Source organism: Nannobrachium achirus (assembly GCF_963921795.1).
Source record: "Nannobrachium achirus genome assembly, chromosome: 22".
NCBI classification, from domain to species: Eukaryota; Metazoa; Chordata; class Actinopteri; order Myctophiformes; family Myctophidae; genus Nannobrachium; species Nannobrachium achirus.
The window spans coordinates 40,618,466-40,641,445 of NC_137829.1; the positions used below are offsets into that span (position 1 = coordinate 40,618,466).

Below are 22,980 nucleotides of genomic sequence, written 5' to 3' on the forward strand. Positions count from 1 at the left end.
ATGATCCTCCCTCACAGATCATGGGAAGAGATATGGACCGTCTGTCAATAGATAAGTCAATTAATCTGAAAAATAAAGTAAACATCAGAATTACTTGGAAGTTAAGACCATTGTGTGTATTTATGTATAGACATGTTTGATTTGTTTTAGATATACATCACCCAAGGACACGATTTGTGTCTAATTGTAATAAGTTTGTAGTTTGTTCTGTTAGGGGGAAACAGATTTAAACACGGTTAAGCAAAATTAAATATATATATTCTGGAATAAAATGAGATGAAAACCTAAATATTAATTCTCCAAGCACAACACATTCCCTCCCGTTTGCCACAGCCAAAAATATTGGGTGTGACAAAAATTGTTTTGTTGATGTTTGGAGGGTAATTTGTTAAAATAATGGTCAATAAAAATCAATAATCATATACAGTACAGAAGTAGAGTGTATGGTTAGACATTAGAGTTAAAGTTAGAGAGACTTTAAAGAAGTAAAATAATAATAATAAAATACATAACATAATCATAATGTCTTTTTTTTTCCTTTTTTTCCATAATGTGTAATCCCGTATAAGCCCAGTAGGGTTGTAATAATTGTGGAATTTGACTGAAAAGGTTTGAATGAGCCCAGCCATATAAATTGTTTTTGGAACGGTTTCAGCCTGCTGGGGGAGTAATCAAAGTACTTTTACTCAAGTAAAGAGGATAAGGGATTACCCAGAATAAACCAAGAAAGATAAATTAAAGGTTGAGTAAAACAGGTGGTAATATGTATCATATTCCATATGGATAAACAGTTTTCCCCAATCATAATAAAATACTCCACACAAGAAATGATGAATGTCCACACCAGGGAATATGCGTTTTGTGTTGAAGTTTAGTCAGAGTTCAAATTACTGTACAGCAGCAGTACAGTAGAGCAAAATCACCCATCGTTGCTTCTCTCTGAGTGACAAGCATAATGATTTCACAGATATATGGATTTACAGAATATATTAGTCACATTCTGATTGGACAAAGTTAAACATGACAAGTACAGTAGAGCAATGGATATCAGATGTGTTCGTGTTACAGGCACCAGTCGTAAGGGCAGATAGTATGTTTGGCGTTTTGTTATCCTGTGTCCTGTACATAATGACCTGATTGGCATCTCTCAGTGGTCATTCTCCTGCGTTAGTTAGTTGTTCGAAAACATCATGACATTGACACTGAAAATGGTATCTAATAACATATTTTACTATCAATAACAGCACACATACATACTGTAAATAGTGGATCACATTGTTTGACGCTGGTGGGTGTGTTATGTAGGCTATATATACAGTATAGCCTACATAACCCTTACCTGAAGAAGATCATACAGCCAACATGTTTTGTTTTAACTGCAGTCTGGAGACAACATCAGCAGTAAGTTGTCTTTATTCTGTTTCCTCAACAGAGAAAGTTCCAAAGGCAGTGGTGGGCACCAAGGAACCTTGTGATTCTGACTCCATCAGCTGTGAAGTGCACTGTGTCTTGCGTGGGGAGGTCACAGAGTCAGGGCCAGTCACCTATCTCTGGAAGAAAGATGAAGGGGAATGGATGGTGTCTGACTCTGGACTAAACTCTAATCAGCTGACTGTCACCAGGGATAAAGATGGGAAAGTTAAAACATTAACTTGTGCAGTGAAGAACGTGTTCAGCATGGAGCGGAGTGATCCTGAACGCAACTATCTTTATCATGAAGGTATGTAGTTTACTACATCATACACATTGAATCACTGTTACAGTCTTTATCATGAAGGTATGTAGTTTACTACACCATGTGAACACATTGAATCACTGTTACAGTCTTTATCATGAAGGTATGTACTGTATACCATGTAGTTTACTGTATATCATGTGAAAACGTTGAATAACAGTGCATGTGTGTGCCGTGCATGCGTATTAAATTCATAGAAATTTACCACTTAAGCCTTATTGTAAATAATTATGTTTAAAAAAAAATTATATAACCTAGTCTATATGTGGAAACATATAGCAGTGCATTGAAATTAAAACAAACATGTATTGTAATTTGCATTGTAAATAAAATCATCCTTCTTTCTAAAATGATATACCGAGCCAAGCATCAGGTTTTAGGTTTAATTTTTGTGAAGCTTATTCATTCTAACAGCTAGCTAGACCAGACATACAGGGCAACCAGTTGCTTTCCGGAAATATGTTACTTTCTTGAGTGTGTTTAAAATAATTTCCATTATTTAACCAATTTGTCAACAAAATGCAGAACATGTGTTTATTTTTCTTGAATTGGAAACAGATTAAACCCTTTTTTCTCCTCAGGACCTCCACCTGAACCTACACCCAAACCTACACCCATATCTACACCCACAGCAGCCATTGTGGGAGGTGTTATCGTTGCAGGAGTTATCGCTGCAGTTGGATTGGTGCTGGGGGTGATATTTCGTGGTAAGTTTCTCTACTGATTTTAAGTTACAAATAACTTACAACATTAGTTGGTCAGACGTTGCACTACCTTTAATGTTATATGCTGTACAGTATGTGTGCTGTATGTGGGCGTATCTATACATGCTGGAATATGTCATACTTTAGAGATTATGTGGAATTCATGCACTCAATTGTTTGTTGCGACCGTTAGGTCACAGTTACTATCAGAACCTCCACCTCATGTCCGTCAGTGAGTCTGTCACGCGTCGCTAATACACAACATTTTGTTACCTATCGACTTCAGTTCCTCCCTCCCATAGTTCCTCCCTCCCATTCCATCCATGAAGGCAGGTCACAAAAAGTTGTAATTTACACTGTGGTGTAACACTCAGTCACATGGGTCTGTTGCGTGTCGCTGATTGGCTGTGGCTTAATTGGCTCTTCTAACCTCACTCAGCTGTGCCGGGGGGCGCTCTCCATTCCGACATGTCGCTACTCCGACAGTGACTTCTTATTGTCGGAGTGGCAACACTAGGGTTACGGTAAGAGATAGTGTTAGTGTCGGAATGGTGACATGTCGGAAAGGAGACATTTTGGAATGGAGAGATGCACTCAGCTGTGCCCATCCTCTCACAGTTGTATAACACACATTCTTGGCTGTGACTTTCACACAGTGTTGGGGGATTTTTTGGGGGAAGTATTGTTTTTATATGTGGAGGTAGACTAGCTGTGCCTTCAACACAGCTAATATTACTGTTTGTCATTGTCATGTCATGTTGTCACTGTGTTTGAATTTCATCTCAGATCGTATCAGGAAGATGTTTTCATCACCTGAGTCTAAGCGTGAACGTGATCCTGAAGGTGAGTGAGTTTGAAAACTGCAGTTTGTGATGTAACGTGGTCTAATTAATAATATTTTTTCTGTGTCGAGATTACAACACAAAACACAACAGCAATATGAAAAGAAAAAGAATACAGATAACAGAATATGTAAATGAATATAATAACATTTCATCACATGATTTATCATCAATTAAAACAAGTAAAATGTAGATTGACCTTAGTAGATACATCTTAAAGTGACCTACTGTAGGGGGAGACAGAGTTATACTTAAGTGAAGCCTGTAAGGAGTTCCAGGTCTGTGAGGCACAACACCTGAAAGCTGACTTTCCATCCCTAGTGGAGACATGTGGAATTTCAAGCATCAAATAGTCCTCAGAGCGTGTATGATAGATAATAGTTTTCCACTGCAAAGGAGAATTTAAATTCTCTTTTGAAAACTGACGTAGTAAATAAATCCATATCATGAACATCCAATCAACATTTTGATCACATGTTGCATGGCCTCAAAATACCCTTTTTGTGCCTATCCCGGACAAGTTCGGGATTTTTTCAATCCAATACAATTTTTTTTTTTTTGCTATTTTACTTACCCTGAGCTGCTTGTAGAGATGTGGGTGGTTCTGGCTCGTCCTACGCTTTCCAATGATTGATTCTAGATGGTCCGACGATTTATTCCATTGAAAATGGTTTAGAATAAAGTTTAGAGCCCCCCCCAAAAAAACTCAATCTATACTGTCGGCCGCGTGACGTATTCCGGGGTGCCTATCCCGTTCTAGTCCGGGATATTTAATAAAATGAATTAATTAATCGGAGGCCTCAACGAAGCCCCGGTCTAATTTTCCATCCATGCCCCGGGCCGCTATTCTGTTTACATCGGCCCGTAATCGGGCAACGCCGCCGCACCGCGCTGCCCACTCCAATACAAACTCACATCTTTAGAGACCTTTTTCTCTGAACTGTGTTCCCAGGGCAGCAACAAAGTTTTTTTGCGGCTAAAATAGCTTCAGATCGGGCTTAAAAAATAAAGAAGCTAATAGCTAACTGTTAGCTAACTTCCTCCGGTCTTCATCCATAACAGTGTTTGCAGTGAAAGCCCAAGCTACTACTGCTTGTGTAGACGGAAGTTAGAGTGAAGGTCTATGCAGAAATGTCTGGCACTCTAGCGGCACCTTGTGGCCCCTGGCATTAAATCAGTTAATTAAAATGTTTACATTTAATAATAAAACAATAACAACTTAATTGGATTCATGACCACTTTGTGCTATTGCATTTTAATTTTCACATTAATCTTCTACTTTGTTTTCAACAACCAACCGCAAGGCAAAAGGAAAGCTCACACAGAATGAAAGAAGCTAGGTTTTAGATATGAAGCTGGGTGATGGAGACATGAATGAAGCAGTGTATTATTAGAGTCTATAGGGGACAAAAAAAATGAAAACAAACAGGAAAAACAGAATAATCTTTTCTCTGATTAAAAAATGCCCTACTTTACTTTTTGTATTGTCAGGCGATGTGCAATTCCATTGTAAAACTATTACTTTCACATTCTAGGACTGAATTCATTGTGTGTGTGTGTGTGTGTGTGTGTGTGTGTGTGTGTGTGTGCGTGCGTGCGTGCGTGCGTGCGTGCGTGCGTGCGTGCGTGCGTGCGTGCGTGCGTGCGTGCGCGCGCGTGCGTGTCATAGAATATCCACTAAGAGATCTTCCATCACCAGACAGTGATCCACCAGAACATGGTATGTACAGGATGTTTCTCTTTAGTTACTACTTGTCTATTGTTTCTCCACGAATTCTAAACTGTTAACGAAAAAACGTCCATGCCTATTTTGGGTACAAAATTGTGTCTATATTTTCCAAAACACACAAGTTAACACATTATGTTTGCTTAATGAAAAAAGAAAAGATAGGAAAAATCTAGCTCTCAATGTGTTGCACCATGACGTGTTGTGAGCTTGTTTATCAGCTATTTTCTGCTGTTTGAGAAATTGTATAGGTTTAAGTGGTTAATTACAGTACATGTAGATCAAATGTCAAACAACATATTTTTACATAGCTCAGCGATGAGTTGTGAACTGGTAGATCGCCTATTTTTGTTGTTCATAATATGACAAATTATGTACAGCTTGACTGGTTAATCAATAATTTAGATAATGTGAGATCAAACTGCTTTTCCATAGCTCAGTGGCTACAGCAGTAGAAACATGATGTCCTTTTAACATTAGAATGAGCAAGACCTCTTATTGGAGGACCACATCTACCATAACATGCTCTGTTCTTTGGTCATTTAGAAACTCCTGATCCTGTGTGTCAACAACTCAAGTCTAAGTTGAAGGAGAAGTTTGAGTGTTTGTTGGAGTGGACAAAAGGACCAAAAACACTTCTGAATAAGATCTACACAGAGCTCTACATCACAGAGGGAGGCAGTGGAGATGTTAATAAAGAACATGAGATCAGACAGATTGAATCCAGGAAACCAGACGGACTAGAAACAACAATCAAATTAGAAAACATCTTTAAGCCTTTACCTGGACAAGAAAAAACAATCAGAACAGTGATGACAAAGGGAGTGGCTGGTATTGGCAAAACAGTCTTAACACATAAGTACGCTCTGGACTGGGCAGAAGACAAAGCCAATGACATTTTCCATTTTGTGTTTACATTTACTTTCCGAGAGCTGAATTTGATGTTGAAAGAGAAGAAGAATTACAGCCTGGTGGAACTAATTCATCACTTTTTTGGTGAAATCAAAGAAGCAGGAATCTCCAGCTTCAACAGTTTCAAAGTGCTGTTCATCTTTGATGGTCTAGATGAGTTTCGGTCTCCTCTACGGTTCCAGAAAAAGAACATCTGGACTGATGAAACAAAACCAACATCAGTGGACGTGTTACTGGCAAACCTCATCAGTGGTCACCTGCTTCCCTCTGCTCGCATCTGGATAACCACACAACCTGCAGCAGCCACTCGGATCCCAAAGGGTTATGTTGACAGGGTGACAGAGGTCAGAGGGTTCACGGACCCCCAAAAGGATGCATACTTCATGAAGAGATTCAGTGATGATGAGAACCAGGCCAGAACAGTCACCTCACACATCAAGACATCACGAAGCCTCCACATCATGTGTCACATCCCAGTCTTCTGTTCGATCATTGCTTCAGTTCTGGAGAACATGTTGAAAAAAGCGGTGAAAATATCACTGCCAAAGACACTGACTGAGATGTACCTCCGTTTCATGGATGTTCAGTCTGAACAAACCAATGTGAAGTATCATGACAAAGATCAGACATCGGCTGACTGGGATTGGAATAAGGCCATTCTGTCTCTGGGAAAACTTGCTTTTGAACAGCTGAAGAAAGGCAACCTGATCTTCTATGAAGCAGACCTGATAGAGTGTGGCATTAATATCAGAGATGCAGCTGTGTACTCAGGAGTGTTCACCCAGATGTTTAAAGAGGTGAAGGGTGGGTGGTACAAGGAAGAGGTGTTCTGCTTTGTTCATCTGAGTGTTCAGGAGTTTCTAGCTGCACTTTATGTCTTTGTCCGATTCATCAAAGATGGTGTCAACCTACTGTCAACCTCCAAGCGGTCCAAGCTATTTAGAGGCAAATCTAAGATCAAACACCTCTACCAGAGTGCTGTAGACATGGCCTCACAGAATCCAAATGGACACTGGGACTTGTTCCTCCGTTTCCTGCTGGGCCTCTCATTGGAGACCAATCAGAGTCTCTTACAAAGACTTTTGGCCGATCAGGAAACAGTCGGGGTCAATGAGAATCCATCTCCAGAGAGCATCAATCTGTTGGGAGAGACAGGAAGTAGCGATCAGACCAACCAGGAAACAGTCGAGTACATCAAGAAGAAGATCAGGGAGAATCCCTCTCCAGAGAGAAGCATCAATCTGTTCCACTGTCTGAATGAGCTCAATGATGATTCTCTAGAAGAGGAGATCCAACAGTCCCTGCGTTCAGGATGTCTCTCCACAGAGAAACTCTCTCCTGCTCAGTGGTCAACTATAGCTGTCATGTTGCTGTCATCAGGAAAGGATCTGGATGTGTTCGACCTGAAGAAATACCAAGCTTCAGAGAAGGCTCTCCTGGGGCTGCTGCCACTGGTCAAAGCCTCCAGTAGAGCAGTGTAAGTGCACTGATAACTGGATACATTTAATATATTATATCATTGTTCTGTTATAAGAAAGAGAATTCAAGCATTAAACCAGTTCAGCATTCCTCACTTCAAGGTCAAGGTCAAGGGTCAAGGGTTGTACTTTATTGTTACATCTTTTGTACAGGTACATAAGAGTAAAACTTATTTTTGTTCGGCTTCCTTCAGACAATGCAGTGGTAGAACAACAAAAAACACAACACATCTAAGATAAAAATATAAGTAATAATAATAATAATGGCTTAGGAAAGAAAGAGTGCAAAAGGCAAATGAACAAAGAGAATGTAAAAAGCATCCTCAGCTGTACATGTGCATAAAGTTTGGTATATTGTATACACCAATGGCATTATTTTTCCGTACTAGCTACTGTACAATAACATTTTGTAAAAAAAAACTTCACAGTGTGTTCCATGTGCTACAGGTTGGCATAATTAAAGACTTCACGGTATATGTATATATATATATATATATATATATATATATATATATATATATATATATATATATATATTAGGCCTGCAATGATACACAAAATTCACGGTTCGATTTGGATCGATATTTTGTGGTCACGGTTCGATATTCTTTCGATACACAAAAAAAAAGAGATTTTTTTTCCCCCCAAATATTTATTCAAAATAATTTTGTTTCAACTTTCAACAACATCCATATTCTTATTCTAGGGAGATATTCAACATTTTCAACAACAACAATATGCTAGGTAGATAGTCAACATTTTCAACAACACCATATTCTAGGGAGATATTCTACTGAGACAGTCTACAACATCCATATTTTAGGGCAGGAGATCCCCAGCCAAAAATACTTCATTTGGTCAAAATCAGCTTAACCACTTTAACCCTTATAACCAATCTAGCTTGTAGATCTTCTGTTTTCAAAAAGATCTCACCTGAAAAGCTTGTATTTCTCAGCACAATATATTTTCAGATGTTGGTCAACTGACAAATACATATGAATTTGAGGGTTCCTGATATAAACTGGTTTGAGAACCACTGTTCCATGGTGTGTTCTTAGTAGCATATAAAACAAATGCACCTTATGGAATAGCACTTGACTCATTTGCTGCTGTGCATTCTTAGCAACATATAAAACTAACTGTAAAATGTAAAAAAGTAAAAACAATTGTTCTATGATATTTGATAGAGCTACAGTATAATTCACCCATCTTCTGGGGTGTCTAACATATCTCCTTATAAAATAAATGATACCTCACCCATCTTCTGGGGGGTGTTTTTAGCAGCATAGAACACAGATCCTTATAAAATAAATGTCTCTCTGATTGAGCTACAGTATGCAGCATACAAAACAAATGTACCATGGAGTTACACTTGACCTGTTTTCTGTGCATTCTAAGCAACAGACAAACTAAAACAGTACCTTGTAAAAATAAAAATAAAATACAAATAAAGTAAATGTGCTATGATATTTGATAGAGCTATGAATCACCCATCTTCTGGGGTGTCTAGCAGCATAGGACACAACATAGCTGTGCATTCTTAGCACAATATAAAACAAAAACAGCACCTTATAAAATGTAAAATAAATAAATGTGCTATATCTGATAGAGCTATAAATCACCCATCTTCTGGGGTGTCTAGCAGCAGGACACAAACATATCTCCTTATAAAATAAATGATACCTCACCCATCTTCTGCGGTGAGTTTTAGCGGCATAGAACACAGAAACTGGTTGGTCCTTATAAAATCAATGTCTCTCTGAGTAATACCTCACTCACCCATCTTCTGGGGTGTGTTTTAGCAGCATAGAACACAGAAACTGGTTGGTCCTTATAAAATAAATGTCTCTCTGAGTTATACCTCACTCACCCATCTTCTGGGGTGTGTTTTGGCAGCATACAGTAGTACACAGAAACTGGTCCTTATAGAACAAATGTCTCTCTGAGTAATACCTCACTCACCCATCTTCTTGGGTGTGTTCTTAGGAGCATATTAAACAAAAACAAGTCCATAAAAGAATGTATTAATAGAAAATAAAATACACTCCTTGTAACTAAATCTACAGTATGTGAGGGGAGCTACATCTCACACGCATCTTCTGGGTGCCTAATTACTTTAGGTGCATCTAAATCCTCATGTTTTTCTTCAGAAAGATGAGGATATCGACATTTTCAGGTGTCAGGCAAGATCTGCTTGCTGTGACAATGTCACCTGCAGTGGAAAACACCCTCTCACTAGGGACAGAGGTTCCGGGCACAGCCATGTAGCGCCATGCCAACATGGCAAATCGAGGGTACATTTTGTCATGTTCTTTCCACCATCCCAGTGGATTAGCATCCAGTGCAATGCAGTCTGCAGCCCTGAAGAGGGCGACCTCCTCCTCTGCCACTGTAGCTGCAGACCTGGTCCTTGGCTGGGTCCTGAACAAGTCTCCCAACAATTCTGCCATGGCTGACTTCTTTTGTGGTGGAGATGATGGGTCCACTGAGTCATTCTCCATGGCTTCTGTTGTTTGGCCCTAAACAATAAAAACAACATGTTTGTTAACATCAGTTTATGTCAAAGGTCTTCAACAGGGGGCCCAGGACCCCTAGGGGGTCCTCAGAGTTACTATAGGGGGTCCTCCAAATCTTTGTGTGATAGAAACCTTTTTCCTCTTTTTTATATTAACCACTGAACCCTAGCGTCCATATTCTGAGAACTTTAGCACAAAAAAAAGATAGCAGATCTACAAGCTCGCAGTGCGAGGCATTGTGAGCTTGTAGCTATTTTTTGCAAAGAGGGTTGGTGTAGAGGGGAAAAAGAGCAGACTAGGTACAGAGTGAAAGGCCAAGTTTATAAAGTATTGATGCGGTTTATGTGGTTAAATATCTGAAAATACAAATTGACATGAATCCAAAATACACTGATGATTGTGCTGTCAAACAATGGAACTACTGTAAATGGAATCTATGAGAAGGATGTGGGGGTCCCTGCTTCATCTCTCTCTCTCAACTAAAAATGTTGAAGCCTGGTTTATATGATTTGTTTATTACAAAATATTACTCTAGTAAAATAAAAGGACATGAATTAATAAAATAATACCTACTTGTTCAATGATCGCCACGATCTCAGTGGTGAGTGTATCTTGGACTCTCTGGCAAGTGGCAGCATCCAGGTGTTGCAGAGACTTGAATCGTGGATCCAAAGCAGTGCTTCTGTGCAGGTACTCCTGAAGCACAGGGTCTGTGTATCTCTTCTCCAGATCATTCCTGATGGCTGCTTTGACATCCCTCACTGCTGGGCAGTCATCAGCACACGGTTCCATATTGCGCAGGATTGATGTTTTGAATGGCAGGATCATGGATATGGATGGAGATTTCTCAGTGCACATAAGGGTAGTCACAGTTTTCAGGGGTTTCATTACTGTGACGAGTTGTTCAGCCAGTCTCAGGTCATTGTCAGACAATGTGGAAAGGTTTTTGAGATTCTTCTTCACTCCCTTGTCTGTCATGGCAGAATAGACTGCAGCCTGCTGCTCAACGAATCTCTCCATCATATCATGAGAGGAATTCCACCTCGTTGGTACATCTTGGACTAGTTTGTTATCAACAAGCCCCAGCCTCTCCTGTTTTGTCTTCAACGCAGCTGCTGCTGTTGAGCTTCTATGAAAGAAGGTGACAATTTTTCTCATCTTTGCAAGAAGATGAGAAACCGGCTGCACAGCCATTCCTTTCTGAGCAGCTAAATTAACGTGAGCAAAGCACCCTATTTGTGGCCCGAGGCCTGCAACTCCAACAGCATTAACAATATTTCTGGCATTGTCAGTCGTCACAGGGATATTTGTATTAGGTCGCTGCAACTTCCAAGCGTTCACAACATCTGTCAATCCGTCTGCCAAATCATCTGTCATGTGACTGTCAAGGAGGGACATCTGAAGAACGCAGCCTTTCATCTCCCATTCAGGAGTAATGTAATGTGCGGTTGCAGTGAGGTAGCTCTGTGTAGCTCTTGACGTCCAGCCGTCTGATGACATAGAAACAGCGGGTGCTTCATCTAATTCTGCCTGTACTTCAGCTTTTGTCTTGTAGTACAAAGCAGGAATTACCTCCTCAGAGAAATGGGTTCGTGAAGGAATCGTGTAACGGGGATCAATTACCTTCATCATGTGCACAAATCCTTTGCACTCCACTGTATTGTAGGGTCTCATGTCCGCAGCGAGAAAAACACCAATCGCCCTGGTAATGTCCTGTGCCCTCTTTGAGCCCCCAGGGTATGGTTCTTTAAAAGCTCTGTGTAGTGTTTATTGCATTAATGATCCCCCCTTTTTTTGTCGTGTTGTGGTTTTCTCGATATCCACACTGGGGTGATGTCTGAGTAAATGACTCGTCATGTTTGTAGTATTTTCAGTGTTGTAAGTTATAGTTGTGTAACACTTGCGACATATCGTAGCCGTTTTATCCACAATTCTTGCACCATTCTCGTCATACCTAACTGGAAAACCAAAGTGGTCCCAAACGCCAGATTTGCTGGACTGTGGAGGATCTTCTATTTCGGGTTGTGCTCTCTGTGTAGCCATTGTATCAACAGGTTAGCTTAGCAACATGTAGCGTCAGCGTCTCTCTCTGCCCCTGGCCAGTGCCTGCATGTTTTTCCTGTGTGTGTGTGAGGAGGAGGGGAGGAGCGCTGGAGCCGGTCATAGAGCTATAATAGTAGAGCAGGTTGGTATAGGCTGCACAACAGAGTGCAGATCTGTCTTAATACAACTCTGATTTAGCACAAGAGAGTTGATAAAATGTTATATAATTAATTATCGTTCGGTCGTTCGGTACGTTGTGCGTACCGAACCGAGACCCCCGTATCGAACGGTTCGATATCGGTTCATTTACCGTTTCAGCATTGATATATATATATATATATATATATATATTTATGTACAGTAGGTGCAATTCAGCCTCACAGTAACTATTTTGCACCGTTTGTGAGGCTCGAGCATAATAGTGCAGGGAAGGGACGAGTGGGGTGGGGGAATGGCGGGGGGAGTTTGTCGCCCTGGTCGACTAATGATTCACTTGACAAATAGTGAAAAATAGTTTTAAAAAACAGAAGCTACATTTACAATGTATTTAGCAGATAGACTTGCAGACAGATAGACTTATGTTATGGAATGGAAATGACAACATAATGGTAAAATAATGATAGCATTGTTAATAATATATGGTATGAATTAATATTTACAAATTACATGTTTCTTTAAAACAAAACACAAACATATTGATTTCATCCATAAACGTTTGTTTCTCCAGGCTGAGTGGCTGTAACCTGTCAAAGAGATGCTGTGAGGGGTTATCATCAGTTCTCTCCAACTCCTGTAGTCTGAAGGAAATTGATCTCAGTAACAATGATTTGACCGATTCAGGAGTGAAAAAACTCTCTGCTGTACTGGGGAGTCCAGACTGTACGCTGGAGACACTCAGGTCAGTATTCCTGAACATGTACAGAACACCATTCATATCCTGGTTTAGCCTGACTATTTAATTTATATACTTTTAGGTGGAGGCAGTCTGATACTGAATACATAGTTATCTTTCTTTTACAGATTTGTTTTGTATCACTAATAAACTAATTATTTCATCACTAATGTTTCTCCAGGCTGAGTGGCTGTAACCTGTCAGAGAGATGCTGTGAGGGGTTATCATCAGTTCTCTCCAACTCCTCTAGTTTGAAGGAAATTGATCTCAGTAACAATGATTTGACCGATTCAGGAGTGAAAAAACTCTCTGCTGTACTGGGGAGTCCAGACTGTACACTGGAGACACTCAGGTCAGTATTCCTGAACATGTACAGAACGCACGCACGCACACGCGCACACACACACACACACACACACACACACACACACACACACACACACACACACACACACACACACACACACACACGCACACACACATAGATTAACCAAAAATACAAATGACTTTTGACAGACTTCAAACACAATAACCCTGTGACGTGTGTGTGTGTGTGTGTGTGTGTGTGTGTGTGTGTGTGTGTGTGTGTGTGTGTGTGTGTGTGTGTGTAGGTTGTCAGGCTGTATGGTCTCAGAGGAAGGCTGTTCTGCTCTGGTCTCAGCTCTGAGATCCAACCCCTCCCACCTGAAAGAGCTTGATTTGAACTATAATCACTTGGGAGACTGTGTGGAGCATCTCTCTGCTGGAGTGAACGATCCAGGCTGGGGATTGAAGACTCTCAGGTAGGGAAAGACACGCTGCCACTCAGTGCCAATGGCTTCTAGTAGGTTTAGAGGAGGGAAATCATACTCTGATGCTGTATAGCAGGGCTTTTCAACTGTTCTGTGCCCTAGACAGTTTGAAGAGTCCCTTTCTTCAATTCTAAACATTAATATGAATTCTGGTTCTAAATGTGAAGAGACTCCACTCCATCACAACATGGTTGATGCCTACCATGTCTGTGCTGACTGACAGACTGTAAAGGGTCACATGTATTTGAGAAAATAATGTAACTCAGTGGGACTGAATTACCAGGGCCCAAGGTGGAGGGGCCTTCATTATTTTATACTTTAGCTATTGAAAAATAGCTAAAGTTTTTGAAAAGTTGTGAAAATGTGTGCAAATCTTGCATGTATTTTTAAGCGAACATTTGTAAATGTTGCTTCTGGGGGTCCCTGGAACTGAATATTTTTAGATGGGGGTCCGTGACCAAATACATTTTGGGGTCCTTCACATGAAAAGGTTCGAACACCACTGACATAGAAACATAGGTTTTAAAAAAAAAAAACAGGATTTCAAATATTCAAAGACTTGCACAAATTTTAAAAAATAGCAGATCTACAAGCTCGCAGCGGGGCACCTGGTGCCGCGCTGTGAGCTTGTATATCTGCTATTTTTCAATAGTTAAAGCACAAAATAATGTTTAATAATACGTTCCCAGTCTAAATGGGTTATGGATGAAGTTGTTTACAGGGTGACCTGAGACAAACATGTTTTAGAACCTCTGCTATAGACTATGAAGGCCTGACTTTGTCTCTCTTCCTCCCACAGTGTGGACCATGGTGGAGAGAAGAGGCTGAAACCAGGTGTGAGGAAGTGTAAGTGTTTATTTTGTTTTATTCATGAAATCAAAGCAGCACAACAGCATGATGTGACATTCACTCATTAACATCCTACTGTGAATGAAGATTAGATGATCATAATCATCAGCAATTAAATGAACAAATAGGTCTTTAATTACTTTTATTAATGTAACTTCTCTATGAAGCAAAAGTTGATGTGGGTTTTAATAATATTCCTATTCTGGGAGGAACGTACGCTGAAAATGTGTTGGTGAAGAGGTTGATGGAGACGGGAAAAAGAGCAGACCAAGTACAGAGCCAAAGGTGAAATTTACTAAGTATTGAGGGTTTACAAGGTTAGATAGTAAGTGTGATTTTAATGTTTTTAAGGAAACAGAATCTTAAAGGGATAGTTCACCCCTAAAATGACTTGTTATCTATTGATTACTCACCCCATGGAGACTTGAATTCAGAGATATGTTTTTTTAGACGCAGCAGCTCTGCTGGTAGGACTCCTGGGCTCCTATGTGTCTGCTGTAGTTGCTCCACAATGGACCATTCACATGTTATTTCAAAAGTTTAAACATTTTGTCAAATGCTTTTGAAAATAGCAGATCTACAAGATCGCATGTGAAACGTGAGCTAGTATACCAGCTTGAATAGATTAAGTATGACATAGGGCTGTAAAAAGTACAGCTTTGATTTGATTGATGGTGATCGTAAATAGTGATGCAAACTCATTCATAAATACACTATTGTAGTCTACATATTGATAGGTGATAGATGACTCAATCATACATACAATTGATAGACGTCTACATATAGAACCATTGATACAACATTATCCATTTTTGTTTTCGAATCAATTTCAAGCGTTGCACTCTGCACTCTAAAGTGTGTGTGTGTGTGTGTGCGTGCAAACGTGAGTGCGTACAAGTGTGAGAGACAGAGAGATACAAACAGAAATCGGATGGACAGAGTGTTACAGTGGTTTCACTTTAATTTCTCTTATTCTGAAATTCTTCTGGCATTTATACTTTTTGCCGTATCGAAAATAATATCAAACCGTAACCCTTAAATATGGTGGCAAACTGAACTGTGAATTTAGTGAACCGTTACAGGCTTAGACTGTACATACTTATTAACTGTTCTGCTGTCGTTGAATCTGACTGTATATACAGTAAAGGTATAATGACTTACTGTACGTCGCTCCGCTCCCGCCCGCATCGGTAATGTCCGCGATTTGTTTACAACGCACGTCGGGCGTGCACGCGAAGTGAACGTCCTCCATAGTAAATCCATTGAGAGGTCCATAAAGAGACTTCATTTACTCCAAAAGAGACATTGTACATTATACATGGCCTGTATAATGTACACAAATACACTCGGCTGGGCGCAGCCATGATTCTCTTCTGGGCTCACACTGTCATAACCCAGTACGCAAATAGCGCCATCTTGGATATGGCACAATGCATTCCGGGTATTCGCAAAGGTCTCTGGGATTGTTTGGGTCCATGCGCATCCAACGCTAGGGGCGCATCTCAGAACCGCAATTGGGTTTGATGATAGTCTTGGAGGATGACGGACGCAGATGACCAATATAGTAATTTAAATGTTCCTCATCTAAGACGCTATCTATTAGGCCGTGACATTGTTGTGTCAAATGCATTAAAGAAGGATTTAGTTGCCTGTTGCCGTGCAGCATGTATTTTAAATCTGCAACCACCAAAACAATACGCTACAGATTACAGAAATAGAGGACCAGAGGAGGTCCAAACTAATTTTAGATGGGGGTATAATTTGTCTTCCCCATCCTGATACCCTCCGAAACGGCTGGGAAGACGTCATGCTATCCACAGTTGTTACAAAGTGCTATAGAAGTAAGTCTAATAGTCCGTTATTGTCTCCAGGTTGGCAGAGGTAGCGCCCAGGATTACATTAGATAATATAATTAATTGACACCGAACATGGGTTACAACATCGTGGGATAAAAACAAACAAACAAATAAATATTAAGTCTATTAATAAGAATCAAATCACGTTTGCTGCAATAAATAGGCATATATGCCATTGACTGTTAAAATATTGAATTGGCTCTTAATTATAAAGACCACCGGCTATGTGGCCACCTGGCCAAATGCTGTTATTAGGCTATTTTATAATTTAAGCCTATTATTGTTATTATTTTGATAAAGTAGAACCACCATTAAAAATTCATAATCATTTAAAGTTTGTATCGTGCTCGGACTCTCTGTCCTGACAGCTTGCTGCTGCTGCTGTTATAGATCAGCCTATTTGTCGTACGATGGTGTTGCGTGCTGAAAATATCAGAGCTACAGGCTCACAACACGTCTCAACTCGCCAGGTTGAGAGCTTGTATATCTGCCATTTAGATATGCAGAAACACCGTCGTACGGCGAAGGCTCGAAGCACATTTTCTCCAATTTATCAGCGCGGTGTACGGGACTTGGTTCGCTTGGAGTCGGGGGTTTAGGTTTACTGTTATGACAAACAGAACCGGGCGTGATCTAAACCGGACCCGGTTGAGGATAATAAAACAGGGATACAAACTTCTATGGGTCGTGGAATTAGTGCCACTTGGATACGAGCAAGAACAGTGATTGTCTGATCACAGCAATGGATGGATTAAGTGCCAAGAAAAGTGGTGAAAGTTGGTGACGATGCAAGCAAGTTGCTTGCGCCATCATGACATAACATTAACAAAACAAAACATGTTTGCATATTAAGGTTGAATGAGATGTAAAAGCCCAAATCATATGAATTGGTAGGCTACTGTGCGACCGCATCGCGCAAGCAGTTCCCTTGCGCCCACTTTATTCATTTTATTTTTTGGCAAGCCCTCTGAGTCTGCACGAGTAGATTAATATAGACATTATTTTGTTAATTATAAAAACAGTAACAGATTGCATCTGTGATAAAGTGGAAGAAGTGCAGCGCTATAACATAAAACAGTTTAATAATCGGCACGTAGAGAGCAAAGACGCGTACACTCAAAGCATATCCCAAGCAGCTGAGACGCTCATGGACCCATTTACTCCCAGATAGCTTTGCGCTTACCCCCAATGCAACGCGAAATATCCAAGATGGCGGTATTTGCGAACTGGGTTATGTGACTAGATGACGTAATCGTTGCCGTCAAGTGATAATCCAAAAAAACAAAAACAACCCCCTTCCGGCCCTTCAAAATAATAGCGGCGGCCTACGGAGGAAACGGCGCGGCACCAAGGCACCAAGCATCCCTTGTCGTCGCGTGGGCTTTAATTCTACCGCTTAAACAGCGGTCCCAATAGGTTCTCTGTATAACAGGTCAAAATTCCCAGGTGTATCAATTGAACCCCCGTTCAATACTGGAAATGTACTTAAAGGCATACCATGTAACTTTCCCAAGTAGTGGTAGTGGTCACTAGCGGTATTGCAGGTACCGGTATTTCCAGTGTAGTTCCTACACTAACCAAGCTAGCATTTGTAAAACAAACAAAGCAAATACAAAAGGATAAGCCTAGCTGGAGCTAGACTTCATCCCCACACATGTTAAAACCTATGGTTAAAACATGGAGGGGATCTATACGCAGTTACTAGTTAGCTGCATAGTATATAGGCTGGCCCCAGGCTAACTCAGCGCCGTTACCGAGTTATGTGCCGTTATGGACAGAATAGTAAATATTCGTCCCCCCGACTTTCGGCGGGGGGATAGAAGCTACAAGCTAAGCTACCATTCATAAACATTGAAAGTTTGGGGGAATGGTGCATCGCTGCAGTATTGACTCAGAGAACACAATATGATTGCAAATGTAAGAGTAGCCCAGAGTCAATAACAATGTCTTTAGGAGATTCGGATGTATTCAAATTCAAATACTTGTGAATGAACACATTAAACAGGACGGTCGTCAGAGGGCTACTGCTACAACATCCTTTGACCAGCGTTGCTATCCATCGTATACATTGACTAAATTCTATACCAACGTATGGTATGCACTTGCACTAAAAGTACAACAATGACAAAGAGCAAGTATGTTTATTTTTTTACAAACTTACCAGTTCAAAAGAAAAAGAGCCAGTTTCCAATCAGTGGGGAAGTTTTTTTCTTTCCTCAACTTTTGCCACCTCTCGTGTATATGCAACATGAAGCAGATAAATCCGTGATTTCTGCCGTAGCTGGTCATATTCTTTTTGTTTTTGAATATCCTGTGTTTTTTTCCTTTTCGTGGGTGGAGGATTAGTTCCAGGGAGCTCAGGTTTTTTCGGCTGTTGCTTCTCCATAGTTCAGCTCCAGAATAACTACAACCAAGCCAGCCTGTGCTAGCGTAATGGCTGATGTTATTTGCAAATTTAAGGCCTTTGTAAGACCTAGGGAGCTCTTTTGTGGATTATACCCTTATAATCCTGGTCAGAACTAACCATTAAAACCTAATGACGCAACAACCTCGTTTTACTCTTGTGAAGAAGTTAAAAACCCAATTAATTGAGGTTATAAACCCTCAATAGTGACCTGAAATAATTCTAGGAATCTTCTCTTTAAATACAGGAAATTGTAAATTTATTAAAATAATTTGCAAGACAGTGTTAAGCAAAATAGAATACAAATATAATAATCAGGTAGAAAGTATATAAATTATGCAAAACCTAATTCAATAATTAACATCAGTACCTCCAATAAAGAATAATCATGAAGTTCCAAATAAAAGTGTTCAGATAACTCCTGATAGCGTATCGCAATCCTGTACGGTATTGCGTGGATCAACAACAAATGCTTATTTTAATTCTAGAAGTACATACGATGTCAATACCTAACAATTAAAATCAAAAGAACTTACTCTGCACCTGTTCATTTGGAAGAGAGAGAAAATAAGTTGTACAGGCTTACCTCCGCTTCTATAAGAATAACCCATTAGTGAATGCCAAGGCCTGTTAACCAAGGTCATCCACCATCTGGGGGGGGGGGGGGGGGGAACTCTGCTTAACTAATTCAGGCATAGACTCTTTGGCTAATTTTAGGTTCTAAGAATTATCTATTTTAGTATAAGTGCTATATTGTCTCTATTTAAACGGAGATCAAATTGATTCTCCGGGCTAGGTCAACATGCTGTAACTACTGATAACCTCAGGTATTCAGATTCTATGCCTGAGAGCCCCCAAGAATCCTCCTTGTCCTGCATCTTTTAAAGGGCAAAAGGCCTGCCCCCAAAGTTTCTCTCTTCCTCCATATGAACCAATCATACATAGCTCCTCCACCAAATTTGCTTAAAGTATTTCCGGAGTATCTATTACAGATTACAAATTACATTACATGTACAGTATATCAGCTGTTATTCCTGCTGTGACTTTCCATTTGGCACATACAGTCTTGCGCAGTTTCTTCCAGTCGGCAGCGCCCTGTTGCGCCACATCCCTGTTCTGACACAATGTTACATAACTGCTTTTACAGTAATCAAACAACATTTGTGACCCTTTGACTTCTTCAGTGAACATGGTTACATCAACTGAAAAGTTAAAATATATACTGTATATGTTATATATATCTATATATAAAAATCCTGACCTTAAAGATTTAGAAAGAACAAATATATATAAAGTCTAGAATAACTTAACATATATATATAAAGTCTAGAAATTAGTGCAATAGAATAGTAGCAAAACAACACATCTCTGATTAGCCCCCACTTCTCCTAATCCGTTCTCCCTCCAACTCCTCCTCATAGATGATTGTCTCCACTCTTTCATCCCATGTGTGTGTGGGGGAGAGGCCTGGTGTAACCAGACGTCGAAACTCCTCCAACCTTTTTCCGTTTCATCCCAATCCAGCGTGTGCATCAGCCCGCAGCAACCGCAAACCCTCATCAAATATATCCAGCTCTCTCTGCAATTCCTCATCTGACTTAGGGCCTGTCACTTCCTCAACTATCTCTCTGCGCACCTCTTCACCTAACCTTCCCTGTACTATTCTCAGTCGTCTTGGAACTGGGAAATCCTCCTCCTCGCTGTCACTTCCTGCAATATATATAGGGGATCCCCCAACATCATTGCGTCGCTCTATAATTCTTGCGGCTGGAGTCCCCAGTTCCCTTATAGCTGCCCTATTGATTTCCCTAATCTGGTCTAAACCTGACAGTCCCTCTCCTGGGTCGTCCCTATTCTGGGGAGGGGCTGCTGCCTGAGTTTGGGTTGCTACCTGGATTCGAGTGGGGGGTCTTACCATGGGTCTCACTATCACAACAGGTCGTTCATACTCTCTGTATGGATTTTCGCTTTCTCCTAAGAACTTCCGTTTAAGTGGGTTGCGAGCGGACTTGTCGTTAAAGAACCATTTGTTACTCAAGGGGTCACGTACGATCCTGATCTTTGAGCCGTGGGGCATCGGGGTGCATGTGCACTCGGCGACACCCTTCAGATTAAAAGGCAGTAATTGTGTTACAGTAATAGTTATTGTACATACTAGTAAGACGCCTCATATAGTTAACTATTTACCAGATCTACAAGCTCACAACTCGATGGGTCACGTTGTGAGCTTGTAGATCGGCTATTTTGCAATACAAAAGTGACAATGAAAGTGGTTAAAGGCCTGTCCATACACTCAGAAAGGTCTGTTTCAACTAGAAAATGACGTCATAAGCAACTTCTGAAAAGCACTACCCAGAATTAGAGTTCAGAAATCTGCACGTATAGGAAAGTCGGAACTCTCTGAAGAAAAGTTGGGTTTTGGACGGTATGGAGATGTGATGACACGCCCAAAGAATATCATTATGTTACAGTAGGTCACATGGTCTTTCTCCAACCAGTCTGAAAAGGGTCCGAAAAGGAGCCTCTGCACAGAGTGACTGCGCTGTTAGCAGTGAATGTGTACTTGGTCTGTCGTACGGGGCCGTGCACATACAAAATAGATGATTTACAAGCTCACAATGTGTCACGTCCGCAACGCTTTGTGACCTTGTAACACAGTTATGTATTCTGTCACCACACACACACACACACACACACACACACACACACACACACACACACGCACACACGCACACACACAGGGTTAGGGTTAGGTTAGGGAGTGAAGACTTCAATATATTGTCCTAGGCAAAGTCAATGCCTAAGATGCAGTATAGAGAATAGTGCTTTCGCCATCTTGTTTTTTAAAAAGAAAGAATGTTGCAATTTTAGATTGGGTGGTTCCCCTAGTTCATAAAATCATACAGGTCATCTTGTATCCTGTGGGTTTTATGTGTGAGACTGTTAGGGCTATGATTAGGGTTATAGGTTTAGGTAGAGGGTTTTGAGTTCAATCGGGATTGTCACATCAAGAAACACTGTTTGTGGTTCCCTAATGTACCCAGTCCCGAGAGAATGATTGCACGCGCCATTCTTTGAAACTAAGAAAGATTCCAAAACATTTTAGCCTATGCTCACCAATAATAGATGTCACAGTTATTGTCCATGACATTGCAAGCGGCGCGAAGGCCAGCGGACCTTAGAGCGGGCCAGGGCCAGTGGCCACGGCCACGGCCGGCGTAGCGCCGCGCGAGTTACGAAGCCGTGGTGGATGCAATCGATAAATGCCATGATAATTCTCATTCTATTCATTTTACATTTCAATAGGTTTCAAAAGGTCTCCTTGGAGATTAAGTAGTCCTGACTGTTGTATGACAGTCAGGACCACTTACTTCAAGTATGACAAGGCTTGTAAGGTTTATTCAAATCTCCATTTTTTGAGTTTGTGTTAATCCCCAAGTCCTTTGTTTTAGGCATAACAAAGGATTCCAGGTGTGATAATGGTCCATCACTTGGGTCATTGTTATGGTTAGGGTGTGTTGTGGCACACACTCCCTAGGCATGACAAAGGCCAAGTAGGCTCATTGTTGTTTAATCACAAAGGCATTGGGGGCCTTTGTGTTAGGGATTGTGTAGGACTGTAGGTAGAGTGTTTAACATTTATAGATTTAGCCCTCCTGGGTATCTAGTATCTAGTCTTTTGATCCATTCCTGTTCTTGGAATTTCCTCTCTCCAACAGTCCAGTTCCTGTTGTGTTCTAGACCACACACCTTAAGGGCTTGGATCCCAGTTAAATAGTGTTTTACAATAAGTAAATGTCTTTCTTTATGGTTATTAATATTATAGCGATGCTGATTAAGCCTGCATGCTATGGAGTTCCCATTTCTCCAATATACCGTATTTTCCGGACTATAAGGCGCACTTAAAAGCCTTTAATTTTCTCAAAAAACTACAGTGCGCCTTATAGTCCAGTGCGCCTTATATATGGATCATTCATTGACATTGACATTCCCTTTAGCACAGCTCCATCTGTTTGATGCATAACGCAACGGTAGCGTCTATTATGTGCGCCTTATAGTCAGGTGCGCCTTATATATGAAAACAGTTTGAAAATAGACCATTCATTGACAGTGCGCCTTATAGTCAGGTGCGCCTTATAGTCCAGAAAATACTGTACTGTAGTTTGCAAATGTCACAAGTGATAAGGTATATCACATTGTGTGTGTTGTCGGGTATAATTTGTTTAATTCCA

The 22,980-nt window shown here is 40.6% G+C and overlaps 1 protein-coding gene across 1 annotated transcript in view; it reads left to right on the top strand.

Moving 5' to 3' along the window:
- LOC308307636 (protein NLRC3-like) overlaps positions 1-22,980 on the top strand; it is a gene marked incomplete at both ends in the record, with an annotated part of 62,898 nt that overhangs the window by 37,690 nt on the left and 2,228 nt on the right. The window contains 6 exons of the mRNA XM_080752901.1: positions 1,433-1,720; positions 2,317-2,442; positions 3,226-3,282; positions 5,554-7,396; positions 12,684-12,854; positions 14,439-14,485. Coding sequence (XP_080609027.1) covers positions 1,433-1,720; positions 2,317-2,442; positions 3,226-3,282; positions 5,554-7,396; positions 12,684-12,854; positions 14,439-14,485 — 2,532 coding nt within the window. The remainder of the gene's footprint in view (positions 1-1,432; positions 1,721-2,316; positions 2,443-3,225; positions 3,283-5,553; positions 7,397-12,683; positions 12,855-14,438; positions 14,486-22,980) is intronic.